We start from the raw sequence: 25,041 nt of genomic DNA, 5'->3' as shown, positions 1-25,041 counted from the left end.
CTATCAATATTAAAATAACCTCTCTCTTTAATAAAAAGACAAGACACGATGAAGAAGAAGAGTAGGAGAAGGTAAGAGTAGTATAAACGTAAGAGAATGAAGGCTCATACTCACATGTAGCCACGGAACCTGGCCAGGTCATTGTTAGGCTTCTCGCATTCTATGACACTGTTGTATTTGGACGGGTCAAAATCACAATCCTGTAGAACAAAACACATTTTACTGAGCAATTCTGTCCTTTATTAAAAAAACAACTAACCTCTTTGATATAGGCATGTCTATTCATCAATAAACCAAAATCTCTTCTGTAGGTCATTTTCATTTTCATTGATTTCTAAAAGGAATCGAAAATGTGTACAAGTGAGAGTGAGATCGAGGCGGAGTCGTCAGAACCAGAGAAAACAGGCCTGTAATTCACAAAGAGTCCTAGAGAAGGAGTGCTGATCTAATCATATTTATTATGATCCCAGATAAAACTGATCCTAAATCAGCACTGTGAAAACAGCCCCTGGTCTCTCAGATGGTAAAGGTTACATAGGGTAGAAGAGGAATCCATCATGACCAAAGCATTCTTATCAAATCGGTGTGAGACCTGAGCAAACAATAAAGGTAGTGTCAGTGTACCGAGAAGCTTGTCGAAATGCAACGCTAGTCTGTGTGGAATGTTGGTTAACATGGACAACATCATTAGGTTCTAGAATCTTCATGACAAAGGTCAGAGGTCGACTCTATGGTTACTTCTTAAAAGGCCCAGTTTAGTCAAAAAATGTGATTTGCCTGTGTCTTATATACAGTATATTTCCACACTAAGGTTGGAGTAATACTGTGAAAATGACAATGCCCTTGTTTAGTGTAAGAGCTGTTTGAAAGGACTACCTGAATTGTCAGCCTGTTTTGGTTGGATGGAGTTTTCGCTTGCCTGGTGACATTTACATTTACATTTAAGTCATTTAGCAGACGCTCTTATCCAGAGCGACTTACAAATTGGTGCATTCACCTTATGACCTCCAGTGGAACAGTAGTGCATCTAAATCTTTTCAGGGGGAGGGGGGGTGAGAGGGATTACTTTATCCTATCCTAGGTATTCCTTAAAGAGGTGGGGTTTCAGGTGTCTCCGGAAGGTGGTGATTGACTCCGCTGTCCTGGCGTCGTGAGGGAGTTTGTTCCACCATTGGGGGGCCAGAGCAGCGAACAGTTTTGACTGGGCTGAGCGGGAACTGTACTTCCTCAGTGGTAGGGAGGCGAGCAGGCCAGAGGTGGATGAACGCAGTGCCCTTGTTTGGGTGTAGGGCCTGATCAGAGCCTGGAGGTACTGAGGTGCCGTTCCCCTCACAGCTCCGTAGGCAAGCACCATGGTCTTGTAGCGGATGCGAGCTTCAACTGGAAGCCAGTGGAGGGAGCGGAGGAGCGGGGTGACGTGAGAGAACTTGGGAAGGTTGAACACCAGACGGGCTGCGGCGTTCTGGATGAGTTGTAGGGGTTTAATGGCACAGGCAGGGAGCCCAGCCAACAGCGAGTTGCAGTAATCCAGACGGGAGATGACAAGTGCCTGGATTAGGACCTGCGATGGTGACATCACCATGCGGTAAATTTTTAATAGACCAATAAGAAAGAGTTGTCAAACTGTGCCAATAACAGCTAGTTTTCATTATTTCCCCTTCCCACTCAGACCATTTCCAGACAGTCCTAGCAACAAAAAAAACTCTTGCTTGAGAAATTGCTCTTTGCTAAGAAGGGGAGGGGGGGGGGGAGGTCAAAAGAAGTGCTCCGTGTAGGGAACAGGGTACCATTTGGGATGTAGTCTCTTCATCACATTGGAGGAGTGAGCTACAGTCAACTCCCAAACAAATCCTATTTTAGTTATGGTGAGACAATACAGGTGGATGTGACTCCCAAACAAATCCTATTTTAGTTATGGTGAGACAATACAGGTGGATGTGACTCCCAAACAAATCCTATTTTAGTTATGGTGAGACAATACAGGTGGATGTGACTCCCAAACAAATCCTATTTTAGTTATGGGAGACAATACAGGTGGATATGGTGACAATACAGGTGGATGTGACTCCCAAACAAATCCTATTTTAGGGCGACATGTGGATGTGACTTTTCCCATTCTGGGCTGACGGTAATGACGGTAATCGGCCAGATGACCACGGGCATGGTAATACCCATTCAAATGCTCCGGACTGCATGTCCAATGGGATTGAAACCAAAATGAATAGAACGGGAATTCCCTTTCAAGTCAATGATGTCATAATGGGCGGACAGGCGGCCATCGTGAGTGTACCCGAAGCAGGAAGTCAAATCCATGCTGTGATTTGTTGATTCAACTCAACTAACATTACATTGGACGAGCCACACCAGTTTTTTTTTTTTTTAAATCACTTGAATGAACATTCTACATTACCATGGAAATGATTGCATCACAATACCAGACAGCCATTGAGCGTGTACCCATGAGTTTACCAGGCAAATTTCTAGGGTTAGAGGTTACAACATTCAAGCCCATTCTATTCATTCTATTTCTGTGGGTGTTGCGGCTACTGCTGCATTGTGGGGCACATTGCCTATGCCGCGGAAGACGTGTTTCAGCAAGGAGAAACAAAGTTTCATCACGGTGTTAAAATCCATTCCAATTTAATTTGTCACATGCTTGGTAAACAACAGGTGTAGAGTAACAATGAAATGGTACTGACGGGCCCTTCTCAACACTCATGGCTATATACAGGAAGTACCAGGTAATAACATGGCTATATACAGGGAGTACCACGTAATAACATGGTTATATACAGGAAGTACCAGGTAATAACATGGTTATATACAGGGAGTACCACGTAATAACATGGCTATATACAGGGAGTACCAGGTAATAACATGGCTATATACGGGGAGTACCAGGTAATATCATGCTTGGTAAACAACAGGTGTAGAGTAACAATGAAATGGTACTGACAGGCCCTTCTCAACACTCATGGCTATATACAGGAAGTACCAGGTAATAACATGGCTATATACAGGAAGTACCAGGTAATATCATGCTTGGTAAACAACAGGTGTAGAGTAACAATGAAATGGTACTGCCGGGCCCTTCTCAACACTCATGGCTATATACAGGAAGTACCAGGTAATAACATGGCTATATACAGGAAGTACCAGGTAATATCATGCTTGGTAAACAACAGGTGTAGAGTAACAATGAAATGGTACTGACGGGCCCTTCTCAACACTCATGGCTATATACAGGAAGTACCAGGTAATAACATGGCTATATACAGGGAGTACCAGGTAATAACATGGTTATATACAGGAAGTACCAGGTAATATCATGGTTATATACAGGGAGTAACAGGTAATAACATGGTTATATACAGGAAGTACCAGGTAATAACATGGCTATATAAAGGAAGTACCAGGTAATAACATGGTTATATTCAGGAAGTACCAGGTAATATCATGCTTGGTAAACAACAGGTGTAGAGTAACAATGAAATGGTACTGACGGGCCCTTCTCAACACTCATGGCTATATACAGGAAGTACCAGGTAATAACATGGCTATATACAGGAAGTACCAGGTAATATCATGCTTGGTAAACAACAGGTGTAGAGTAACAATGAAATGGTACTGACGGGCCCTTCTCAACACTCATGGCTATATACAGGAAGTACCAGGTAATAACATGGTTATATACAGGAAGTACCAGGTAATAACATGGCTATATACAGGGAGTACCAGGTAATAACATGGTTATATACAGGAAGTACCAGGTAATATCATGGTTATATACAGGGAGTAACAGGTAATAACATGGTTATATACAGGAAGTACCAGGTAATAACATGGCTATATACAGGAAGTACCAGGTAATAACATGGTTATATTCAGGAAGTACCAGGTAATATCATGCTTGGTAAACAACAGGTGTAGAGTAACAATGAAATGGTACTGACGGGCCCTTCTCAACACTCATGGCTATATACAGGAAGTACCAGGTAATAACATGGCTATATACAGGAAGTACCAGGTAATATCATGCTTGGTAAACAACAGGTGTAGAGTAACAATGAAATGGTACTGACGGGCCCTTCTCAACACTCATGGCTATATACAGGAAGTACCAGGTAATAACATGGCTATATACAGGAAGTACCAGGTAATAACATGGCTATATACAGCAAGTACCAGGTAATAACATGGTTATATACAGCAAGTACCAGGTAATAACATGGTTATATACAGGGAGTACCAGGTAATAACATGGCTATATACAGGAAGTACCAGGTAATAACATGGTTATATACAGGAAGTACCAGGTAATATCATGCTTGGTAAACAACAGGTGTAGAGTAACAATGAAATGGTACTGACGGGCCCTTCTCAACACTGCAGAGAGAAATAATAATCATAAACAAGTATAACTCGTACCAGGTAATAACATGGCTATATACGGGGAGTACCGGGTAATAACATGGCTATATACGGGGAGTACCAGGTAATAACATGGCTATATACGGGGAGTACCAGGTAATAACATGGCTATATACGGGGAGTACCAGGTAATTACATGGTTATATACGGGGAGCACCAGGTAATAACATGGTTATATACGGGGAGCACCAGGTAATAACATGGTTATATACGGGGAGTACCAGGTAATAACATGGTTATATACAGGGAGTACCAGGTAATAACATGGCTATATACAGGGAGTACCAGGTAATAACATGGCTATATACAGGGAGTACCAGGTAATAACATGGCTATATAGCCATAGTACCAGGTAATAACATGACTATATACAGGGAGTACCAGGTAATAACATGGTTAAATATACAGGGAGTACCAGGTAATAACATGGTTATATACAGGGAGTACCAGGTAATAACATGGCTATATACAGGGAGTACCAGGTAATAACATGGCTAGATACAGGAAGTACCAGGTAATAACATGGTTATATACAGGGAGTACCAGGTAATAACATGGCTATATACCCATAGTACCAGGTAATAACATGGCTATATACACGGAGTACCAGGTAATAACATGGTTAAATATACAGGGAGTACCAGGTAATAACATGGTTATATACAGGGAGTACCAGGTAATAACATGGTTATATACAGGGAGTACCAGGTAATAACATGGCTATATACAGGGAGTACCAGGTAATAACATGGCTAGATACAGGAAGTACCAGGTAATAACATGGTTATATACAGGAAGTACCAGGTAATAACATGGTTATATACGGGGAGTACCAGGTAATAACATGGTTATATACGGGGAGTACCAGGTAATAACATGGTGATATACACGGTACCGAATCGAATCGTTCTGCCCCTGAACAGGCAGTTAACCCACTGTTCCTAGGCCGTCATTGAAAATAAGAATTTGTTCTTAACTGACTTGCCTGGTTAAATAAACATGATAGATAACACAGTAGCAGCAGTGTGTGATGAGTCAACAGGATAGATAATACACAGTAGCAACAGTGTATGTGATGAGTCAACAGGATAGATAATACACAGTAGCAACAACGTGTGATGAGTCAACAGGATAGATAATACACAGTAGCAGCAGTGTATGTGATGAGTCAACAGGATAGATAACACAGCATTAGCAGCAGTGTATGTGATGAGTCAACAGGATAGATAATACACAGTAGCAGCAACGTGTGAGGAGTCAACAGGATAGATAATACACAGTAGCAGCAGTGTATGTGATGAGTCAACAGGATAGATAATACACAGTAGCAGCAGCGTGTGATGAGTCAACATGATAGATAATACACAGTAGCAGCAGTGTATGTGATGAGTCAACAGGATAGATAATACACAGTAGCAGCAGCGTGTGATGAGTCAACAGGATAGATAATACACAGTAGCAGCAACGTGTGATGAGTCAACAGGATAGATAATACACAGTAGCAGCAACGTGTGATGAGTCAACAGGATAGATAATACACAGTAGCAGCAACGTGATGAGTCAACAGGATAGATAATACACAGTAGCAGCAACGTGTGATGAGTCAACAGGATAGATAATACACAGTAGCAGCAGTGTATGTGATGAGTGAACAGGATAGATAATAAAAAGTACAAGTACAAGTTGTTTGGGCACAGACCTGGATAGTAAAGACAGAACTCTGCAGGCTAACTCCGCACCCTTTGGCAGTTCTATCTTGTCGGAAAATGTTATAGGGATGGACATTTCAGGGTTTTTGGTGGTCTTCCTAAACCAGGATTCAGACATGGTTAAGACATCCGTGTTGGCAGAGTGTGCTAAGGCAGTGAATAAAACAAACTTAGGGAGGAGGCTTCTAATGTTAACATGCATGAAACCAAGGCTTTTACGGTTACAGAAGTCAACAAATGAGAGCGCCTGGGGAATGGGAGTGGAGCTAGGCACTGCAGGGCCGGATTCACCTCTACATCACCAGAGGAGGAGTAGGATGAGGGTACGGCTAAAGACTATAAGAACAGGTTCTTACAAGTCCTGAATTACGTCCACAGCATAGATCCAGGATTCCCTTCCTGGTGAAACAGTTCGACACGTTTCTTATCCCACTTTCTACTCTGAAAGGCACATTGTCAATAATCTATAGTCAAATTTGATCTCATTAAACAATATTAAATCCTCATGGGAGGAGGAACTGGGCGAAGAAATATCTGATGAACTATGGGAAAGGGCACTCAAAAGGGTATAGAGCTCTTCTATATACACGCGCTTGACACGGTCTCATTCAATGCAAACTTTACAAGGATGTGAACCCTAATTGTGTACAATGTAATCCTGCTAATCACATACACATGTTTTGGTGTTTCTCTTCTCTTGTTGGTTTCTGGAAAGACATCTTTAACACACTCTCAGAATTAAGTGGCAGCGTAGCCTAGTGGTTAGAGCGTTGGACTAGTAACCGGAAGGTTGCGAGTTCAAACCCCCGAGCTGACAAGGTACAAATCTGTCGTTCTGCACCTGAACAGGCAGTTAACCCACTGTTCCTAGGCCGTCATTGAAAATAAGAATGTGTTCTTAACTGACTTGCCTGGTTAAATAAAGGTAAAATTAAATTTTTTTAAAAACAGATCGAGCCAGACCCTTTTATTGCACTATTTGGGGTTTCCTTACCCACAATACAACTGACCAAAATGAACAAGGATGTAACTGCCTTTGTCACTATGATAGCGAGACGATTCATTGACTTAGATGGGAATTCTCTATACCCCCTTCTCATGCTCTTTGGATTAAATCCGTTTTGAATTTCATAGTTGGAAAAAATTCAACACACTCAAAGGGTCTGAAGACAAATTCTATGCAACGTGGGCTCCCTTCTTTTCTAATGTTAAACGGCTACATTTCCCTGCAGTTCCAGAGTGATGTACAGTATATGTATATATTGGTGATGTAAGAGGCCTGGTATGTGTATAAATCAAATCAAATTTTATTGGTCACATACACATGGTTAGCAGATGTTAATGCGAGTGTAGCGAAATGCTTGTGCTTGCTTCTAGTTCCGGCAGTTAATTTGACGGCCTAAGGAACAGTGGGTTAACTTGCCTGTTCAGGGGCAGAACGACAGATTTGTACCTTGTCAGCTCAGGGATTTGAACTTGCAACCTTCCGGTTACTAGTCCAACGCCCCAGGGCGGCAGAACTATATTCAATGTGCGGGACAAAATTGAGGCTATGATTAAGAAGTTGGAGCTCTTCTCTGTCTGCATTATCAAGGACAACACACAGGTTGGAGCTCTTCTCTGTCTGCATTAACAAGGACAACACACAGGTTGGAGCTCTTCTCTGTCTGCATTATCAAGGACAACACACAGGTTGGAGCTCTTCTCTGTCTGCATTATCACAACACACAGGTTGGAGCTCTTCTCTGTCTGCATCAAGGACAACACACAGGTTGGAGCTCTTCTCTGTCAACAAGGACAACACACAGGTTGGAGCTCTTCTCTGTCTGCATTAACAAGGACAACACACAGGTTGGAGCTCTTCTCTGTCTGCATTAACAAGGACAACACACAGGTTGGAGCTCTTCTCTGTCTGCATTATCAAGGACAACACACAGGTTGGAGCTCTTCTCTGTCTGCATTATCAAGGACAACACACAGGTTGGAGCTCTTCTCTGTCTGCATTAACAAGGACAACACACAGGTTGGAGCTCTTCTCTGTCTGCATTAAAACTTGTTTAGGACTAGGGTCCTTTTTTCAGAATTTCTGCCTGACTGACGGGCCCAAAGTAAACCTCCTGTTACTCAGTCCCAGAAGCCAGGATATGCATATAATTGGTACCATTGGATAGAAAACACTTTGAAGTTTGTAGAAATGTTACAATAATGTATGAGACTATAATACAATTGATATGGTAGAAGAGAATCCAAAGAAAAACCAACCAAAATTAATTTTGTTTGAGATCCCATGCTCTTACAATGGAAAGCTATGGGTCCTATGCAATTCCAGCTCCCAGATTGCAATTCCTATGGCTTCCACTAGATGTCAACAGTCTGTTCAAAGTTTTAGGCTTATTTCTTCCAAAACAAGGAAGAATTTAGTTGAGTTGAATTGAGTTTTGGTACTCACAGTTGGAAATCAGTCTCTGGGCGCGTGACGAAGACGCGTGAGGACGCACACTTGCTAATTTTACTTTTTTATTGAACAAACTTTTTCCGTATGAAACATTATAGTTCATTTACATTTTAGGGTACGTGAGGATTGACTAGAAACATAGTTTGACTGGTCCTCAGTTCTAGGAAGCTGGGGACCACCCGTCTGAGGTTGATTGTTAAATGTCTCACCAGGTCTAGGAAACTGCAGACAACCCGTCTCTGTTTGAGGTTGGTCTCTCCATCCAGGGTAGCAGTCTCGATGTGGACCAGGCGGTCCGGGTCGCTGGAACTGAGCAGTAGAACATCTGCAGGCAGGATCTCATTACAGCGCAGTCTAATGAAATCCCCGACACGCGCCTCCTTCCAGAACCGTTCCATGTACTGGTGCTCTGGCCTAGAGGAAGAAGACAGGGGACAGTTATCCATACTGGTGCTCTGGCCTAGAGGAAGAAGACAGGGGACAGTTATCCAGAGGAAGACAGGGGGCAGTTATCCATACTGGTGCTGTGGCCTAGAGGAAGAAGACAGGGGACAGTTATCCATACTGGTGCTGTAGCCTAGAGGAAGAAGACAGGGGACAGTTATCCATACTGGTGCTCTGGCCTAGAGGAAGAAGACAGGGGACAGTTATCCATACTGGTGCTCTGGCCTAGAGGAAGAAGACAGGGGACAGTTATCCATACTGGTGCTGTGGCCTAGAGGAAGAAGACAGGGGACAGTTATCCATACTGGTGCTCTGGCCTAGAGGAAGAAGACAGGGGACAGTTATCCATACTGGTGCTGTGGCCTAGAGGAAGACAGGGGGCAGTTATCCATACTGGTGATCTGGCCTAGAGGAAGAAGACAGGGGGCAGTTATCCATACTGGTGCTCTGGCCTAGAGGAAGAAGACAGGGGACAGTTATCCATACTGGTGCTCTGGCCTAGAGGAAGAAGACAGGGGACAGTTATCCATACTGGTGCTGTAGCCTAGAGGAAGAAGACAGGGGACAGTTATCCATACTGGTGCTGTAGCCTAGAGGAAGAAGACAGGGGACAGTTATCCATACTGGTGCTCTGGCCTAGAGGAAGAAGACAGGGGACAGTTATCCATACTGGTGCTGTGGCCTAGAGGAAGAAGACAGGGGACAGTTATCCATACTGGTGCTCTGGCCTAGAGGAAGAAGACAGGGGACAGTTATCCATACTGGTGCTGTAGCCTAGAGGAAGAAGACAGGGGACAGTTATCCATATGGCCTGTTATTAGGAACCGAAAACTGGTCAATGTGTGGAGAAATTCTGGATACAAATAAAGACGAACTTCAACGTTTAAGAATTAAACAATGTTTAAGAGAGAGAGACCAAAACGACTCTTCATAATAATCAAATCAAACTTTGTCACATGCGCCAAAAACAACAAGTGTCGACTTTACCTTGTAATGCTTACTTACAAGCCCTTAACCAACAGTGCAGTTCAAGAAGAAAATATTTACCAAGTAGACTAAAATAAAGTAATAAGAAAAAAACACAATAAGAAAAAAAATAAAGAGGCTATATACAGGGGCACCGGTACAGAGTCAATGTGGAGGCTATATTTATTTTTTTTATTTCACCTTTATTTAACCAGGTAGGCAAGTTGAGAACAAGTTCTCATTTACAATTGCGACCTGGCCAAGATAAAGCAAAGCAGTTCGACAGATACAACGACACAGAGTTACACATGGAGTAAAACAAACATACAGTCAATAATACAGTATAAACAAGTCTATATACAATGTGAGCAAATGAGGTGAGAAAAAAAAGGCCATGGTGGCAAAGTAAATACAATATAGCAAGTAAAACACTGGAATGGTAGATTTGCAATGGAAGAATGTGCAAAGTAGAAATAAAAATAATGGGGTGCAAAGGAGCAAAATTAATTAATTAATTAAATACAGTTGGGAAAGAGGTAGTTGTTTGGGCTAAATTATATGTGGGCTATGGACAGGTGCAGTAATCTGTGAGCTGCTCTGACAGTTGGTGCTTAAAGCTAGTGAGGGAGATAAGTGTTTCCAGTTTCAGAGATTTTTGTAGTTCGTTCCAGTCACTGGCAGCAGAGAACTGGAAGGAGAGGCGGCCAAAGAAAGAATTGGTTTTGGGGTGACTAGAGAGATATACCTGCTGGAGCGTGTGCTACAGGTGGGAGATGCTAAGGTGACCAGCGAGCTGAGATAAGGGGGGACTTTACCTAGCAGGGTCTTGTAGATGACATGGAGCCAGTGGGTTTGGCGACGAGTATGAAGCGAGGGCCAGCCAACGAGAGCGTACAGGTCGCAATGGTGGGTAGTATATGGGGCTTTGGTGACAAAACGGATTGCACTGTGATAGACTGCATCCAATTTGTTGAGTAGGGTATTGGAGGCTATTTTGTAAATGACATCGCCAAAGTCGAGGATTGGTAGGATGGTCAGTTTTACAAGGGTATGTTTGGCAGCATGAGTGAAGGATGCCTTGTTGCGAAACAGGAAGCCAATTCTAGATTTAACTTTGGATTGGAGATGTTTGATATGGGTCTGGAAGGAGAGTTTACAGTCTAACCAGACACCTAAGTATTTGTAGTTGTCCACGTATTCTAAGTCAGAGCCGTCCAGAGTAGTGATGTTGGACAGGCGGGTAGGTGCAGGTAGCGATCGGTTGAAGAGCATGCATTTAGTTTTAGTTTTACTCCAGAGCAACTGGAGGCCACGGAAGGAGAGTTGTATGGCATTGAAGCTTGCCTGGAGGGTTGTTAACACAGTGTCCAAAGAAGGGCCGGAAGTATACAGAATGGTGTCGTCTGCGTAGAGGTGGATCAGAGACTCACCAGCAGCAAGAGCGACCTCATTGATGTATACAGAGAAGAGAGTCGGTCCAAAAATTGAACCCTGTGGCACCCCGATAGAGACTGCCAGAGGTCCGGACAGCAGACCCTCCGATTTGACACACTGAACTCTATCAGAGAAGTAGTTGGTGAACCAGGCGAGGCAATCATTTGAGAAACCAAGGCTGTCGAGTCTGCCGATGAGGATGTGGTGATTGACAGCGTCGAAAGCCTTGGCCAGATCAATGAATACGGCTGCACAGTAATGTTTCTTATCGATGGCGGTTAAGATACCGTTTAGGACCTTGAGCGTGGCTGAGGTGCACCCCATGACCAGCTCGGAAACAAGATTGCATAGCAGAGAAGGTATGTTGAGATTCGAAATGGTCAGGGGGCACCGGTACAGAGTCAATGTGGAGGCTATATACAGGGGGTACCGGTACAGAGTCAATGTGGAGGCTATATACAGGGGCTACCGGTACAGAGTCAATGTGGGGGCTATATACAGGGGGTACCGGTACCGAGTCAGTGTGGAGGCTATATACAGGGGGTACCGGTACAGAGTCAATGTGGGGGCTATATACAGGGGGTACCGGTACCGAGTCAGTGTGGAGGCTATATACAGGGGGTACCGGTACAGAGTCAGTGTGGAGGCTATATACAGGGTGTTACGGTAGAGAGTCAATGTGGAGGCTATATACAGGGGGTACCAGTACAGAGTCAGTGTGCAGGGCTAGTTGAGGTAATCTGTACATGTCGGTGGGGGCAAAGTGACCTCATTGTTGTCAGTGATCAGGCCTACCACTGTTGTGTCGTCAGCAAACTTAATGATGGTGTTGGAGTCATGCTTGGCCATGCAGTCGTGGGTGAACAGGGAGTACAGGAGGGGACGAAGCACTCGCCCCTGAGGGGCCCCCTTGTTGAGGATCAGTCATGCAGTCATGGGTGAACAATCTGCCCCACTCCAGAGGGGAGGGCCTAAATAGTCTTCCTTGTCTGGTCGTGAATAGAACAGAATCTCGGTCCAATTTCCCAACATCTATTCCTGGTAAAGAAAACAAACTATTACTATCATGCCTTCAGTAGGTATTCACACCCCTTGACATTTTACACATTTTGTTGTTTTACAAAGAAGGATTATAATGGATTTAATTTATATATATTGTGGCAAAGAAGGGGGTCGAGTGATAAGTGGCAGATATGTGAGAGCAGAACTAATAAACGGGCTCTGCCCGATCACTAAAATGGCCACCCCTGTCAGAACTACAGATCACAAAATGGCCGACTGCCAAAACTACAAGTCCCAGAAGCAAGGGGAAGCCTCAGAAGGTGGAGCCGACTCACAGATAAAGGGTCAAGAAAAACCAGGAAGAGAAAGAGAGGGCTGGAAGGATCTATGAACAATAGAGAAAGAGACTATAGAGATTGGCTGGATTTACCGTGTATGAGCTGGATTGTTTTGGACTTACCTGTTGGCATTTGGACCTGGACCTACCGAGAACCCGATTCGTGTACCGAACCCTGCTATCCTTGACCTCACCTACGGCCTGGGTGGACCAGGACGGAGAAACAAACACACAGGTACTGTCCTGTTCGAAAGAACTCTCATTCTTGGGTGATTTGGTGACAGTTTACCACTTAGTTTGTGACAAACGCTCCTAACCTTGAAGAGGTTTGCCACAATATGTATATGGGGTGTGAATTCTTTTCTAATCAAGATTTTTAAAACTAATTTTCCATTAACATTACCAGTCGAAAGTTGACACACCTACTCATTCAAGGGTTTTCCATTATTTTTACTATTTTCTACATTGCAGAATAATAATGAAGACATCAAAACTATGAAATAACACATATGGAATAATGTAGTAACCAAAAAAGGTGTTAAATAAAATAGTAAATATATTTAAAGTATTTTAGAATCTTCAAAGTAGCCACCCTTTGCCTTGATGACATCTTTGCACACAAGGCACTCAGCTTCATGAGGTAGTCACCTGGAATGCTTTTCCAACAGTCTTGAATGAGTTCCCACATATGCTGAGCACTTGTTGGCTGCTTTTCCTTCACTCTGTGATCCAACTCATCCCAAACCATCTCAATTGGGATGAGGTCAGGTGATTGTGGAGGCCAGGTCATCTGATGCAGCACTCCATCACTCTCCTTATTGGTCAAATAGCCCTTACACAGCCTGGAGGTGTGTTGGGTCATTGTCCTGTTGAAAAACAAATGATAGTCCCACTAAACCCAAACCAGATGGGATGGCGTATCGCTGTAGAATGCTGTGGTAGCCATGGTGGTTAAGTGTGCCTTAAATTCTAAATAAATCACTGTCAGTGCCACCCAGCAAAGAACCATCACACCACCTCCTCCATGCTTCATGATGGGAACCACACATGCTCAAATTTGGACTCATCAGACCAAAGGACAGATGTCCATTGCTCGTGTTTCTTGGCCCAAGCAAATCTCTTATTATTATTATTCTGAGGTTGGTATCTCTAATGAAGTTATCCTCTGCAGCAGAGGGTGGCATATCCCATCTGATTCACGCAGTCTCTTCTGAACAGTTGATGTTGACATGTGCCTGTTACTTGAACTCTGTGAATCATCTACTTGGGCTGCAATTTCTGAGGCTGGTAACTCTAATGACCTAATCCTCTGCAGCAGAGGTAACTTCCTCTGAAGGAAGGTAGAAGGCAGGGTCGATTTGACTGACAGATTCCTTGTTCCTCTGAAGGCAGGGTCGATATGACTGCCCGGAGTCTTTGTCTGCAGGACAGAGAACTGGACAGAAAACCCTCCCTCTCGTTCGTTCTTCCCACCTTCCCTACTCAACCGACCTTGGTAACCTTCCCTCCTCAACCTTCCCTCCTAACAGCGGAGGGGTGAGGAGGGGGATTTACCCCTCCCCTGGTAACTCCCCATCCTCACCCCTCCCCTGGTAACTCCCCCTCCTCACCCCTCCCCTGGTAACTCCCCCTCACCCCTCCCCTGGTAACTCCCCCTCCTCACCCCTCCCCTGGTAACTCCCCTCCTCACCCCTCCCCTGGTAACTCCCCCTCCTCACCCCTCCCCTGGTAACCCCCCCTCACCCCTCCCTGGTAACTCCCCTCCTCACCCCTCCCCTGGTAACTCCCCTCACCCCTCCCCTGGTAACTCCCCCCTCCTCACCCCGCTTTATAAATTGTCCGCTGATGAATCAGTGTTATTTCCTAATAGTTGCGGTTTCAAAATACCAATCTACATAGGACCTTCTAATCAGCAGTTTTTGTATGGGCGGGAGTTGTTTGTTTATGGTGACATCACCACGCTGTAAATGGATTAATAGACCAATAACAAACAGCGTTCCAAACCACACTGACAATAGCAGACAGTTTTTTGTTTTCCCACTCAGACCACTCCCATGCAGTACTAGTCTTGCAAAAAAAAAAAAAAAAGCTATTTTTTTTCCCCCATTTTAATGGAAATCTATTACAATAAGATACTTGATTGTTACCCAAAATTGATTTTGATACGGATATTTAAAAAAATTAAAACACTGCATTTTGGCATTTTAAAGAAAACTGGGCAAATACGCAGAAAATATTCAGCATTCTTGTTCCTCTGGAACTTGCAACTGTCTGAACTTCAGCCAAGGAAAACCGGCTGCAATATCAAACCAGGAAATGACATCAAACCAGGAAATGACATCAAACCAGGAAATGACATCAAACCAGGAAATGATAGCAAACCAGGAAATGATAGCAAACCAGGAAATGATATCAAACCAGGAAATGATATCAAACCAAATCAGCTGTGATCGTTTATATAAACGGATCTAAAAGTCACACAAAGCACAGCATTTTGGGTAACAATGTCATGCATCAACACCTGCTTGAGTCTCGTCCTCAACAGGAAAGGTATTTCTATTGTCACTGGAAAGCTACTAGGTATCCTGATGAAGTCTTTCTAGAATTCAGTCAGTGTGTTACTCAATAAATAAATCAGGAGTGAAAATGTGCTTAACAAGTCACATAATGAGTTGCATAATAGTGTTGAACAACTCTCTGTACCCCACATATAATTGTAAGGTCCCTCAGTCAAGCAGTGAATTTCAAACACAGATTCAACACAGTTGCCAGAGAAGAAGGAAACCGCTCAGCGATTTCACCACGAGGCCAATGGTAACTTTAAAACAGTTACAGTGTTCAATGGCTGTGATAGAACACAGAGGATGGATCAACAACATTACTCCACAATACTAACCTACTTGACAGAGTGAAGATAAGAACGTCTATACAGAATAAAATTATTCCAAAACATGCATCCTGTTTGCAGTAAGGCACTAAAGTAATACCGTAAAACATTTGGCAAAGCAATTCACTATTTGTCCTGAATATAAAGTGTTGTGTTATATTGGAGTTGCCCCAAACATGTCACTGAGTACCACTCTCTCCATAATTTCAAGCATAGTGGTGGCTGCATCATGTTATGGGTATGTTTGTAATCATTAAGAACTGGGGAGTTAATCAGGATAAAAATAAACGGAATGGAGCTAAGCTCAGGGCAAATCCTAGAGGAAAACCTGGTTCAGTCTGCTTTCCACCAGACACTAGGAGATTAATTCACCTTTCAGCAGGACAATAACCTAAAACACAAGGCCAAATCTACATTGGAGTTGCTTACCAAGAAGACAGTGTATGTTTGAAAGGCCTAGTTACAGTTGACTTAAATCTGCTTGAAAATCTATGGCAAAACTTCATAATGGTTGGATAGCAATGACCAATTTGACAGAGCGTGAAGAACTTAGAAAATAATACAAAATGGGCAAATGTTGCACAATACAGGCTCTCACAATACCCAGAAACACTCACAGCTGTAATCACTGCCAAAAGGTGATTCTGACATGTAAACAGTCAAGTGGTTGAACACTTATCTGATCAAGATGTGTTTATACATTTTTTTTTTTTTTATGTTAGAATTAATATCTTACACGGAGTATTTTGTCGTTAACAAAAAAAAAATGACAATGAAATCCATTTTAATCTTAACTTTGTAAACAACATCAAAATCAAGGGACGTGAACAATTATAACAAATGGAGATACAGCGCATTTTGAAAGTATTCAGAGCCCTTGGCTTTTTCCATGTTTTGTTACGTTACAACCTTGTTCTAAACAATATGTTTTAACTCAATCTACACACAAAACCCTGTAATTACAAAGCAAAAACAGGATTAGAATTAATTGCAATTACATATATAATATATATATATATATATATATATCTGTATTCAGACCCTTTACTCAGTACTTTGTTGAAGCACCTCTACCACCACCATGCTTCACCGTAGTGATGCTGCCACCACCATGCTTCACCGTAGTGATGGTGCCACCACCATGCTTCACCGTAGTGATGGTGCCACCACCATGCTTCACTGTAGTGATGCTGCCACCACCATGCTTCCCCGTAGTGATGCTGCCACCACCATGCTTCCCCGTAGTGATGCTGCCACCACCATGCTTCACCGTAATTATGCTGCCACCACCATGCTTCACCGTAGTGATGGTGCCAGGTTTCTTCCAGACGTGACACTTGGCATTCAGGCCAAAGAGTTCAATCTTGGTTTCATCAGACCGGAGAATCTTGTTTCTCATGGTCTGAGAGTCCTTCGGGTGCCTTTTGACAAACTCCAAGTGGGCTGTCATGTGGCTTTTACTGAGGAGTGGCTTCCGTCTGGCCACCCTACCATAAAGGCCTGATTGGTGGAGTGCTGCAGAGATGGTTGTCATTCTGGAAGGTTCTCCCATCTCCCACAGAGGAACTCTGGAGCTCTGTCAGAGAGACCATTGGGGTTCTTGCTCACCTCCATGACCAAGACCCTTCTCCCCCGATTGCTCAGTTTGGCCGAGCAGCCAGCTCTAGGAAGAGTCTTGGTGGTTCAAACTTCTTCCATTTAAGAATGATGGAGGCCACTGTGTTCTTGGAGACATTTAACGCTGCAGACATGTTTTGGTACCCTTACCCAGATCTGTGCCTCTACACAATCCTGTCTCGGGTGTTCTACGGAGAATTTCTTCAACCTCATGGCTTGGTTTTTGCTCTGACATGCACTGTCAACTTTGGGATCTTATATAGACAGGTGTGTGCCTTTTCATGTCCAATCAATTGAATTTTCCACAGGTGGACTCCAAGTTGTAGAAACATCTCAAGGATGATCAATGGAAACAGGATGCACAGAGCTCCATTTCGAGTCTCATTACATTTGGTCTGAATACTTATGTAAATAAGGTATTTTGGTTTTATATTCTTTATACAAAAAGGTAATCGTCTTTTGCCTTCTCATTATGGGGTATTGTGTGTAGATTGATAAATAATTTTATAAATTTTATAATAAGACTGTAACGTAACAAAATGTGGAAAAAGTTAAGAGGTCTGAATACTTTCTGAATGCACTGTAAATACTGTAGGTTACTAAACATTAAGAACACCTTCTGCCTCCATGACAGACTGACCAGGTGAATCCAGGTGAAAGCTATGATTCCTTATTGACGTCACTTGTTAAATCCACTTCAATCAGTGTAGATGAAGGGGAGGAGACATGTAGATGAAGGGGAGGAGACATGTAGATGAAGGGGAGGAAGACGGGTTAAAGAAGGATTTTTAATCCTTGTGACAATTGAGACATGGATTGTGTACGTGTGCCATTCAGAGGGTGAATGGGCAAGACTAAATATTTAAGTGCCTTTTGAACGGGGTATGGTAGTAGGTGCCAGGCGCACCGGTTTGAGTGTGTCAAGAACTGCAACGCAGCTGGGTTTTTCCACACTCAACAGTTTACTGTGTGTATAAAGAATGGTCCACCACCCAAAGGACAACCAGCCAACTTGACAACTGTGGGAAGCATTGGAGTCAACATGGACCAGCATCCCTGTGGAATGCTTTCAACACCTTGCAGAGTCCATGCCACGATAAATTGAGGCTGTTCTGACGTCAAACAGGGGGCAACTCAATATTAGGAAGGTCTAAATCAGAACCTGTTGGCTTAATCTGTGTCTGGGAAACCGACGATGTTTTGATATATGATCAAGTCTAAGCCAAGTCCGTGACTGGCTCCTAGCATCTCTAGTTTCCACTGGCTTTTATCAAGAACCAGGTGTCTGACAACAAAAACACTAAGCCAGGTCAGAGAGGCCACGAACCTCAGCCAGGTCAATCTGAAGTTATGAGGGAAAAAATCCCGGCAGTAAGGGAAGGGGAGAAACATCCCGGCAGTAAGGGAAGAGGAGGAGAAACGTCCCGGCAGTAAGGGAAGAGGAGGAGAAACATCCCGGCAGTAAGGGAAGGGGAGAAACATCCCGGCAGTAAGGGAAGAGGAGAAACATCCCGGCAGTAAGGGAAGAGGAGAAACATCCCGGCAGTAAGGGAAGGGGAGAAACATCCCGGCAGAAACATCCCGGCAGTAAGGGAAGGGGAGAAACATCCCGGCAGTAAGGGAAGAGGAGAAACATCCCGGCAGTAAGGGAAGAGGAGAAACATCCCGGCAGTAAGGGAAGAGGAGAAACATCCCGGCAGTAAGGGAAGAGGAGAAACATCCCGGCAGTAAGGGAAGAGGAGAAACATCCCGGCAGAAACATCCCGGCAGTAAGGGAAGGGGAGAAACATCCCGGCAGTAAGGGAAGGGGAGAAACATCCCGGCAGTAAGGGAAGGGAGAAACATCCCGGCAGTAAGGGAAGAGGAGAAACATCCCGGCAGTAAGGGAAGAGGAGAAACATCCCGGCAGTAAGGGAAGGGGAGAAACATCCCGGCAGAAACATCCCGGCAGTAAGGGAAGGGGAGAAACATCCCAGCAGTAAGGGAAGGGAGAAACATCCCGAGTAAGGGAAGAAGAAACATCCCGGCAGTAAGGGAAGAGGAGAAACATCCCGGCAGTAAGGGAAGAGGAGAAACATCCCGGCAGTAAGGGAAGAGGAGAAACATCCCGGCAGTAAGGGAAGAGGAGAAACATCCCGGCAGTAAGGGAAGAGGAGAAACATCCCGGCAGTAAGGGAAGAGGAGAAACATCCCGGCAGTAAGGGAGAGGAAACATCCGGCCCGAGAAACATCCCGGCAGTAAGGGAAGAGGAGAAACATCCCGGCAGTAAGGAAGAGGAGAAACATCCCGGTAAGGGAAGAGGAGAAACATCCCGGCAGTAAGGGAAGAGGAGAAACATCCCGGCAGTAAGGAAGAGGAGAAACATCCCGGCAGTAAGGGAAGAGGAGAAACATCCCGGCAGTAAGGAAGAGGAGAAACATCCCAGTAAGCAGAAAAACATCCCGCAGTAAGGGAAGAGGAGAAACATCCCGGCAGTAAGGGAAGAGGAGAAACATCCCGGCAGTAAGGGAAGAGGAGAAACATCCCGGCAGTAAGGGAAGAGGAGAAACATCCCGGCAGTAAGGGAAGAGGAGAAACATCCCGGCAGTAAGAGGAGAAACATCCCGGCAGTAAGGGAAGAGGAGAAACATCCCGGCAGTAAGGGAAGAGGAGAAACATCCCGGCAGTAAGGGAAGAGGAGAAACATCCCGGCAGTAAGGGAAGAGGAGAAACATCCCGGCAGTAAGAGGAAACATCCTTGCAGGAAGAAGAAACATCCCGGCAGTAAGAGGAAAACATCCCGAGTAAGAAGAGGAGAAACATCCCGGCAGTAAGGGAAGAGGAGAAACATCCCGGCAGTAAGGAAAGAGGAGAAACATCCCGGCAGTAAGGGAAGAGGAGAAACATCCCAGCAGTAAGGGAAGAGGAGAAACATCCCAGCAGTAAGGGAAGAGGAGAAACATTCTCTGTTTGACAGGTGCACTGTCCTCCATCCTTTGTATATGATCATATGTTTGATCATTCTGGACTTGTGGCGACACTGTAAAGTTAATGGAACTGTAAAGTTAATGGAACTGTAAAGTTAATGGAACTGAGTATTTAAACAACATACACCCACATTTTCTGACAAAAGCGACCACTGTCATAAATTCATAGAATGTTTTGGAATGACGTGTAGTAAAGCATTTGTAAAAAAATTGCAATACAGAGTGGGAAAGAGTCCTTGTGTTTGGACAAGAAATAGACACTACAGCAAATAAAACCTAATAAAAACATCTGTCTTGTCCAGGACCAGAGTCCAGAGTCAACCAGAGATACACCAGACCAGACCAGGCGCTATAGGTCAACCAGAGATACAGTAGTCTTGTCCAGGACCAGAGTCTACACAGACCAGGGCGCTATAGGTCAACCAGAGATACAGTAGTCTTGTCCAGGACCAGAGTCTACAGACCAGGGCGCTCAACCAGAGATACAGTAGTCTTGTCCAGGACCAGAGTCTACACAGACCAGGGCGCTATAGGTCAACCAGAGATACAGTAGTCTTGTCCAGGACCAGAGTCTACACAGACCAGGGCGCTATAGGTCAACCAGAGATACAGTAGTCTTGTCCAGGACCAGAGTCAACCAGAGATACACAGACCAGGGCGCTATAGGTCAACCAGAGATACAGTAGTCTTGTCCAGGACCAGAGTCTACACAGACCAGGGCTTGCTATAGGTCAACCAGAGATACAGTAGTCTTGTCCAGGACCAGAGTCTACACAGACCAGGGAGTCGCTATAGGTCAACCAGAGATACAGTAGTCTTGTCCAGGACCAGAGTCTACACAGACCAGGGCGCTATAGGTCAACCAGAGATACAGTAGTCTTGTCCAGGACCAGAGTCTACACAGACCAGGGCGCTATAGGTCAACCAGAGATACAGTAGTCTTGTCCAGGACCAGAGTCTACACAGACCAGGGCGCTATAGGTCAACCAGAGATACAGTAGTCTTGTCCAGGACCAGAGTCTACACAGACCAGAGTCAACCAGGCGCTATAGGTCAACCAGAGATACAGTAGTCTTGTCCAGGACCAGAGTCTACACAGACCAGGGCGCTACAGTAGTAGGTCAACCAGAGATACAGTAGTCTTGTCCAGGACCAGAGTCTACACAGACCAGGGCGCTATAGGTCAACCAGAGATACAGTAGTCTTGTCCAGGACCAGAGTCTACACAGACCAGGGACGCTATAGGTCAACCAGAGATACAGTAGTCTTGTCCAGGACCAGAGTCTACACAGACCAGGGCGCTATAGGTCAACCAGAGATACAGTAGTCTTGTCCAGGACCAGAGTCTACACAGACCAGGGCGCTATAGGTCAACCAGAGATACAGTAGTCTTGTCCAGGACCAGAGTCTACACAGACCAGGGCGCTATAGGTCAACCAGAGATACAGTAGTCTTGTCCAGGACCAGAGTCTACACAGACCAGGGCGCTATAGGTCAACCAGAGATACAGTAGGCCTTTATACAAACAAGCCATTTGCCTCATGGGCCTGCCAACATTCACTATGAACTGGACTGTGTGTTAACAGGCACTATGAACTGGACTGTGTGTTTACAGGCAGTAGGGCCTGTCATCATTCACTATGAACTGGACTGTGTGTTTACAGGCACTATGAACTGGACTGTGTGTCTACAGGCAGTAGGGCCTGCCATCATTCACTATGAACTGGACTGTGTGTTAACAGGCACTATGAACTGGACTGTGTGTTAACAGGCAGTAGGGCCTGCCATCATTCACTATGAACTGGACTGTGTGTTTACAGGCACTATGAACTGGACTGTGTGTTTACAGGCACTATGAACTGGACTGTGTGTCTACAGGCAGTAGGGCCTGCCATCATTCACTATGAACTGGACTGTGTGTTTACAGGCACTATGAACTGGACTGTGTGTTTACAGGCAGTAGGGCCTGCCATCATTCACTATGAACTGGACTGTGTGTTTACAGGCAGTAGGGCCTGCCATCATTCACTATGAACTGGACTGTGTGTTTACAGGCAGTAGGGCCTGCCATCATTCACTTTGAACTGGACTGTGTGTTTACAGGCAGTAGGGCCTGTCATCATTCACTATGAACTGACTGTGTGTTTACAGGCAGTAGGGCCTGCCATCATTCACTATGAACTGGACTGTGTGTTTACAGGCACTATGAACTGGACTGTGTCTACAGGGCCTGCCATCATTCACTATGAACTGGACTGTGTGTTTACAGGCAGTAGGGCCTGCCATCATTCACTTTGAACTGGACTGTGTGTTTACAGGCAGTAGGGCCTGTCATCATTCACTATGAACTGGACTGTGTGTTTACAGGCAGTAGGGCCTGCCATCATTCACTATGAACTGGACTGTGTGTTAACAGGCAGTAGGGCCTGCCATCATTCACTATGAACTGGACTGTGTGTTTACAGGCAGTAGGGCCTGCCATCATTCACTATGAACTGGACTGTGTGTTTACAGGCAGTAGGGCCTGTCATCATTCACTATGAACTGGACTGTGTGTTAACAGGCAGTAGGGCCTGCCATCATTCACTATGAACTGGACTGTGTGTTAACAGGCAGTAGGGCCTGCCATCATTCACTATGAACTGGACTGTGTGTTAACAGGCACTATGAACTGGACTGTGTGTTAACAGGCACTATGAACTGGACTGTGTGTTAACAGGCAGTAGGGCCTGCCATCATTCACTATGAACTGGACTGTGTGTTTACAGGCAGTAGGGCCTGTCAGTCACTATGAACTGGACTGTGTGTTAACAGGCAGTAGGGCCTGCCATCATTCACTATGAACTGGACTGTGTGTTTACAGGCAGTAGGGCCTGTCAGTCACTATGAACTGGACTGTGTGTTAACAGGCAGTAGGGCCTGCCATCATTCACTATGAACTGGACTGTGTGTTTACAGGCAGTAGGGCCTGCCATCATTCACTATGAACTGGACTGTGTGTTTACAGGCAGTAGGGCCTGCCATCATTCACTTTGAACTGGACTGTGTTTACAGGTAGTTGCAAAAGAGCGACTTTAGATCATTAGAACACTTTGGCAAAAGACACAAAATACACCTGAATGTATTTCTGTAAATATGTTAAACGCCACGTGAGTCCTCTTACATTTGGGAACTTCACAGTCCTATTGATCAAACAACCATGAAAAGGTTGGCTCTCTCTCCCTCAGTTATACACATCAACAACAACAAGATAAACAACTAATGTTAGCCAGAGCAAGATGAGCTAAAACCTAACGAGGGAACATTCACTTTTTAAGCTCAACTCAGCAAAAAAAGAAACGTCCCTTTTTCAGGACCCTGTCTTTCAAATATAATTTGTAAAAATCCAAATAACTTCACAGATCTTCATTGTAAAGGGTTTAAACACTGTTTCCCTGCTTGTTCAATGAACCATAAACAATTAATGAACATGTACCTGTGGACCGGTCGTTAAGACACTAACAGCTTACAGACGGTAGGCAATTAAGGTCACAGAAAACTTAGGACACTAAAGAGGCCTTTCTACAGACTCTGAAAAACACCAAAAGAAAGATGCCCAGGGTCCCTGCTCATCTGCGTGAACGTGCCTTAGGCATGCTGCAAGGAGGCATGAGGACTGCAGATGTGGCCAGGGCAGTTAACTGCAATGTCCGTACTGTGAGACGCCCAAGACAGCGCTACAGGGAGACAGGACGGACAGCTGATCTTCCTCGCAGTGGCAGACCACGTGTAACAACACCTGCACAGGATCAGTACATCCGAACATCACACCTGCGGGACAGGTACAGGATGGCAACAACAACTGCTGAGTTACATCAGGAACGCACAATCCCTCCATCAGTGTTCAGACTGTCCGCAATAGTCTGAGAGAGGCTGGACTGAGGGCTTGTAGGTCTGTTGTAAGGCAGGTCCTCACCAGACATCACCGGCAACAACGTTGCATATAGGCACAAACCCACCGTCGCTGGACCAGACAGGACTGGCAAAAAGTGTTCTTCACTGACGAGTCGCGGTTTTGTCTCACCAGGGGTAATGGTCGGATTCGCGTTTATCGTCGAAGGAATGAGCGTTACACCGAGGCCTGTACTCTGGAGAGGGACCGATTTTGAGGTGGAGGGTCCGTCATGGTCTGGGGCGGTGTGTCACAGCATCATCGGACTGAGCTTGTTGTCATTGCAGGCAATCTCAACGCTGTGCGTTACAGGGAAGACATCCTCCTCCCTCATGTGGTACCCTTCCTGCAGGCTCATCCTGACATCCTCCTCCTCATGTGGTACCCTTCCTGCAGGCTCATCCTGACATGACCCTCCCTCATGTGGTACCCTTCCTGCAGGCTCATCCTGACATCCTCCTCCCTCATGTGGTACCCTTCCTGCAGGCTCATCCTGACATCCTCCTCCCTCATGTGGTACCCTTCCTGCAGGCTCATCCTGACATCCTCCTCCCTTCCTGTGGCTCATCCTGACTCCTCCTGTGGTACAGGCTCATCCTGACATCCTCCTCCCTCATGTGGTACCCTTCCTGCAGGCTCATCCTGACATCCTCCTCCCTCATGTGGTACCCTTCCTGCAGGCTCATCCTGACATCCTCCTCCCTCATGTGGTACCCTTCCTGCAGGCTCATCCTGACATGACAATGCCACCAGCCATACTGCTCATTCTGTGAATGATTTCCTGCAAGACAGGAATGTCAGTGTTCTGCCATGGCCAGCGAAGAGCCCGGATCTCAATCCCATTGAGCACGTCTGGGACCT

General features: G+C 45.0%; 1 protein-coding gene across 1 annotated transcript in view; it reads right to left on the bottom strand.

The window, feature by feature from the left end:
* The window catches only part of atp10a (ATPase phospholipid transporting 10A), a 165,255-nt gene that overhangs the window by 123,222 nt on the left and 16,992 nt on the right, over positions 1-25,041 (bottom strand). The window contains exons 2-3 of the mRNA XM_065009979.1: positions 8,805-9,009; positions 115-200 (exon numbers count right to left, since the gene is read on the bottom strand). Of these exons, the coding sequence (XP_064866051.1) occupies positions 115-200; positions 8,805-9,009 (291 nt within the window). The remainder of the gene's footprint in view (positions 1-114; positions 201-8,804; positions 9,010-25,041) is intronic.

The sequence above is a fragment of the Oncorhynchus nerka genome, linkage group LG25 (assembly GCF_034236695.1).
Source record: "Oncorhynchus nerka isolate Pitt River linkage group LG25, Oner_Uvic_2.0, whole genome shotgun sequence".
Taxonomy (NCBI): domain Eukaryota; kingdom Metazoa; phylum Chordata; class Actinopteri; order Salmoniformes; family Salmonidae; genus Oncorhynchus; species Oncorhynchus nerka.
Note: the sequence above shows the minus strand (reverse complement) of the source record. Positions and strands in the feature narration are given on the sequence as shown.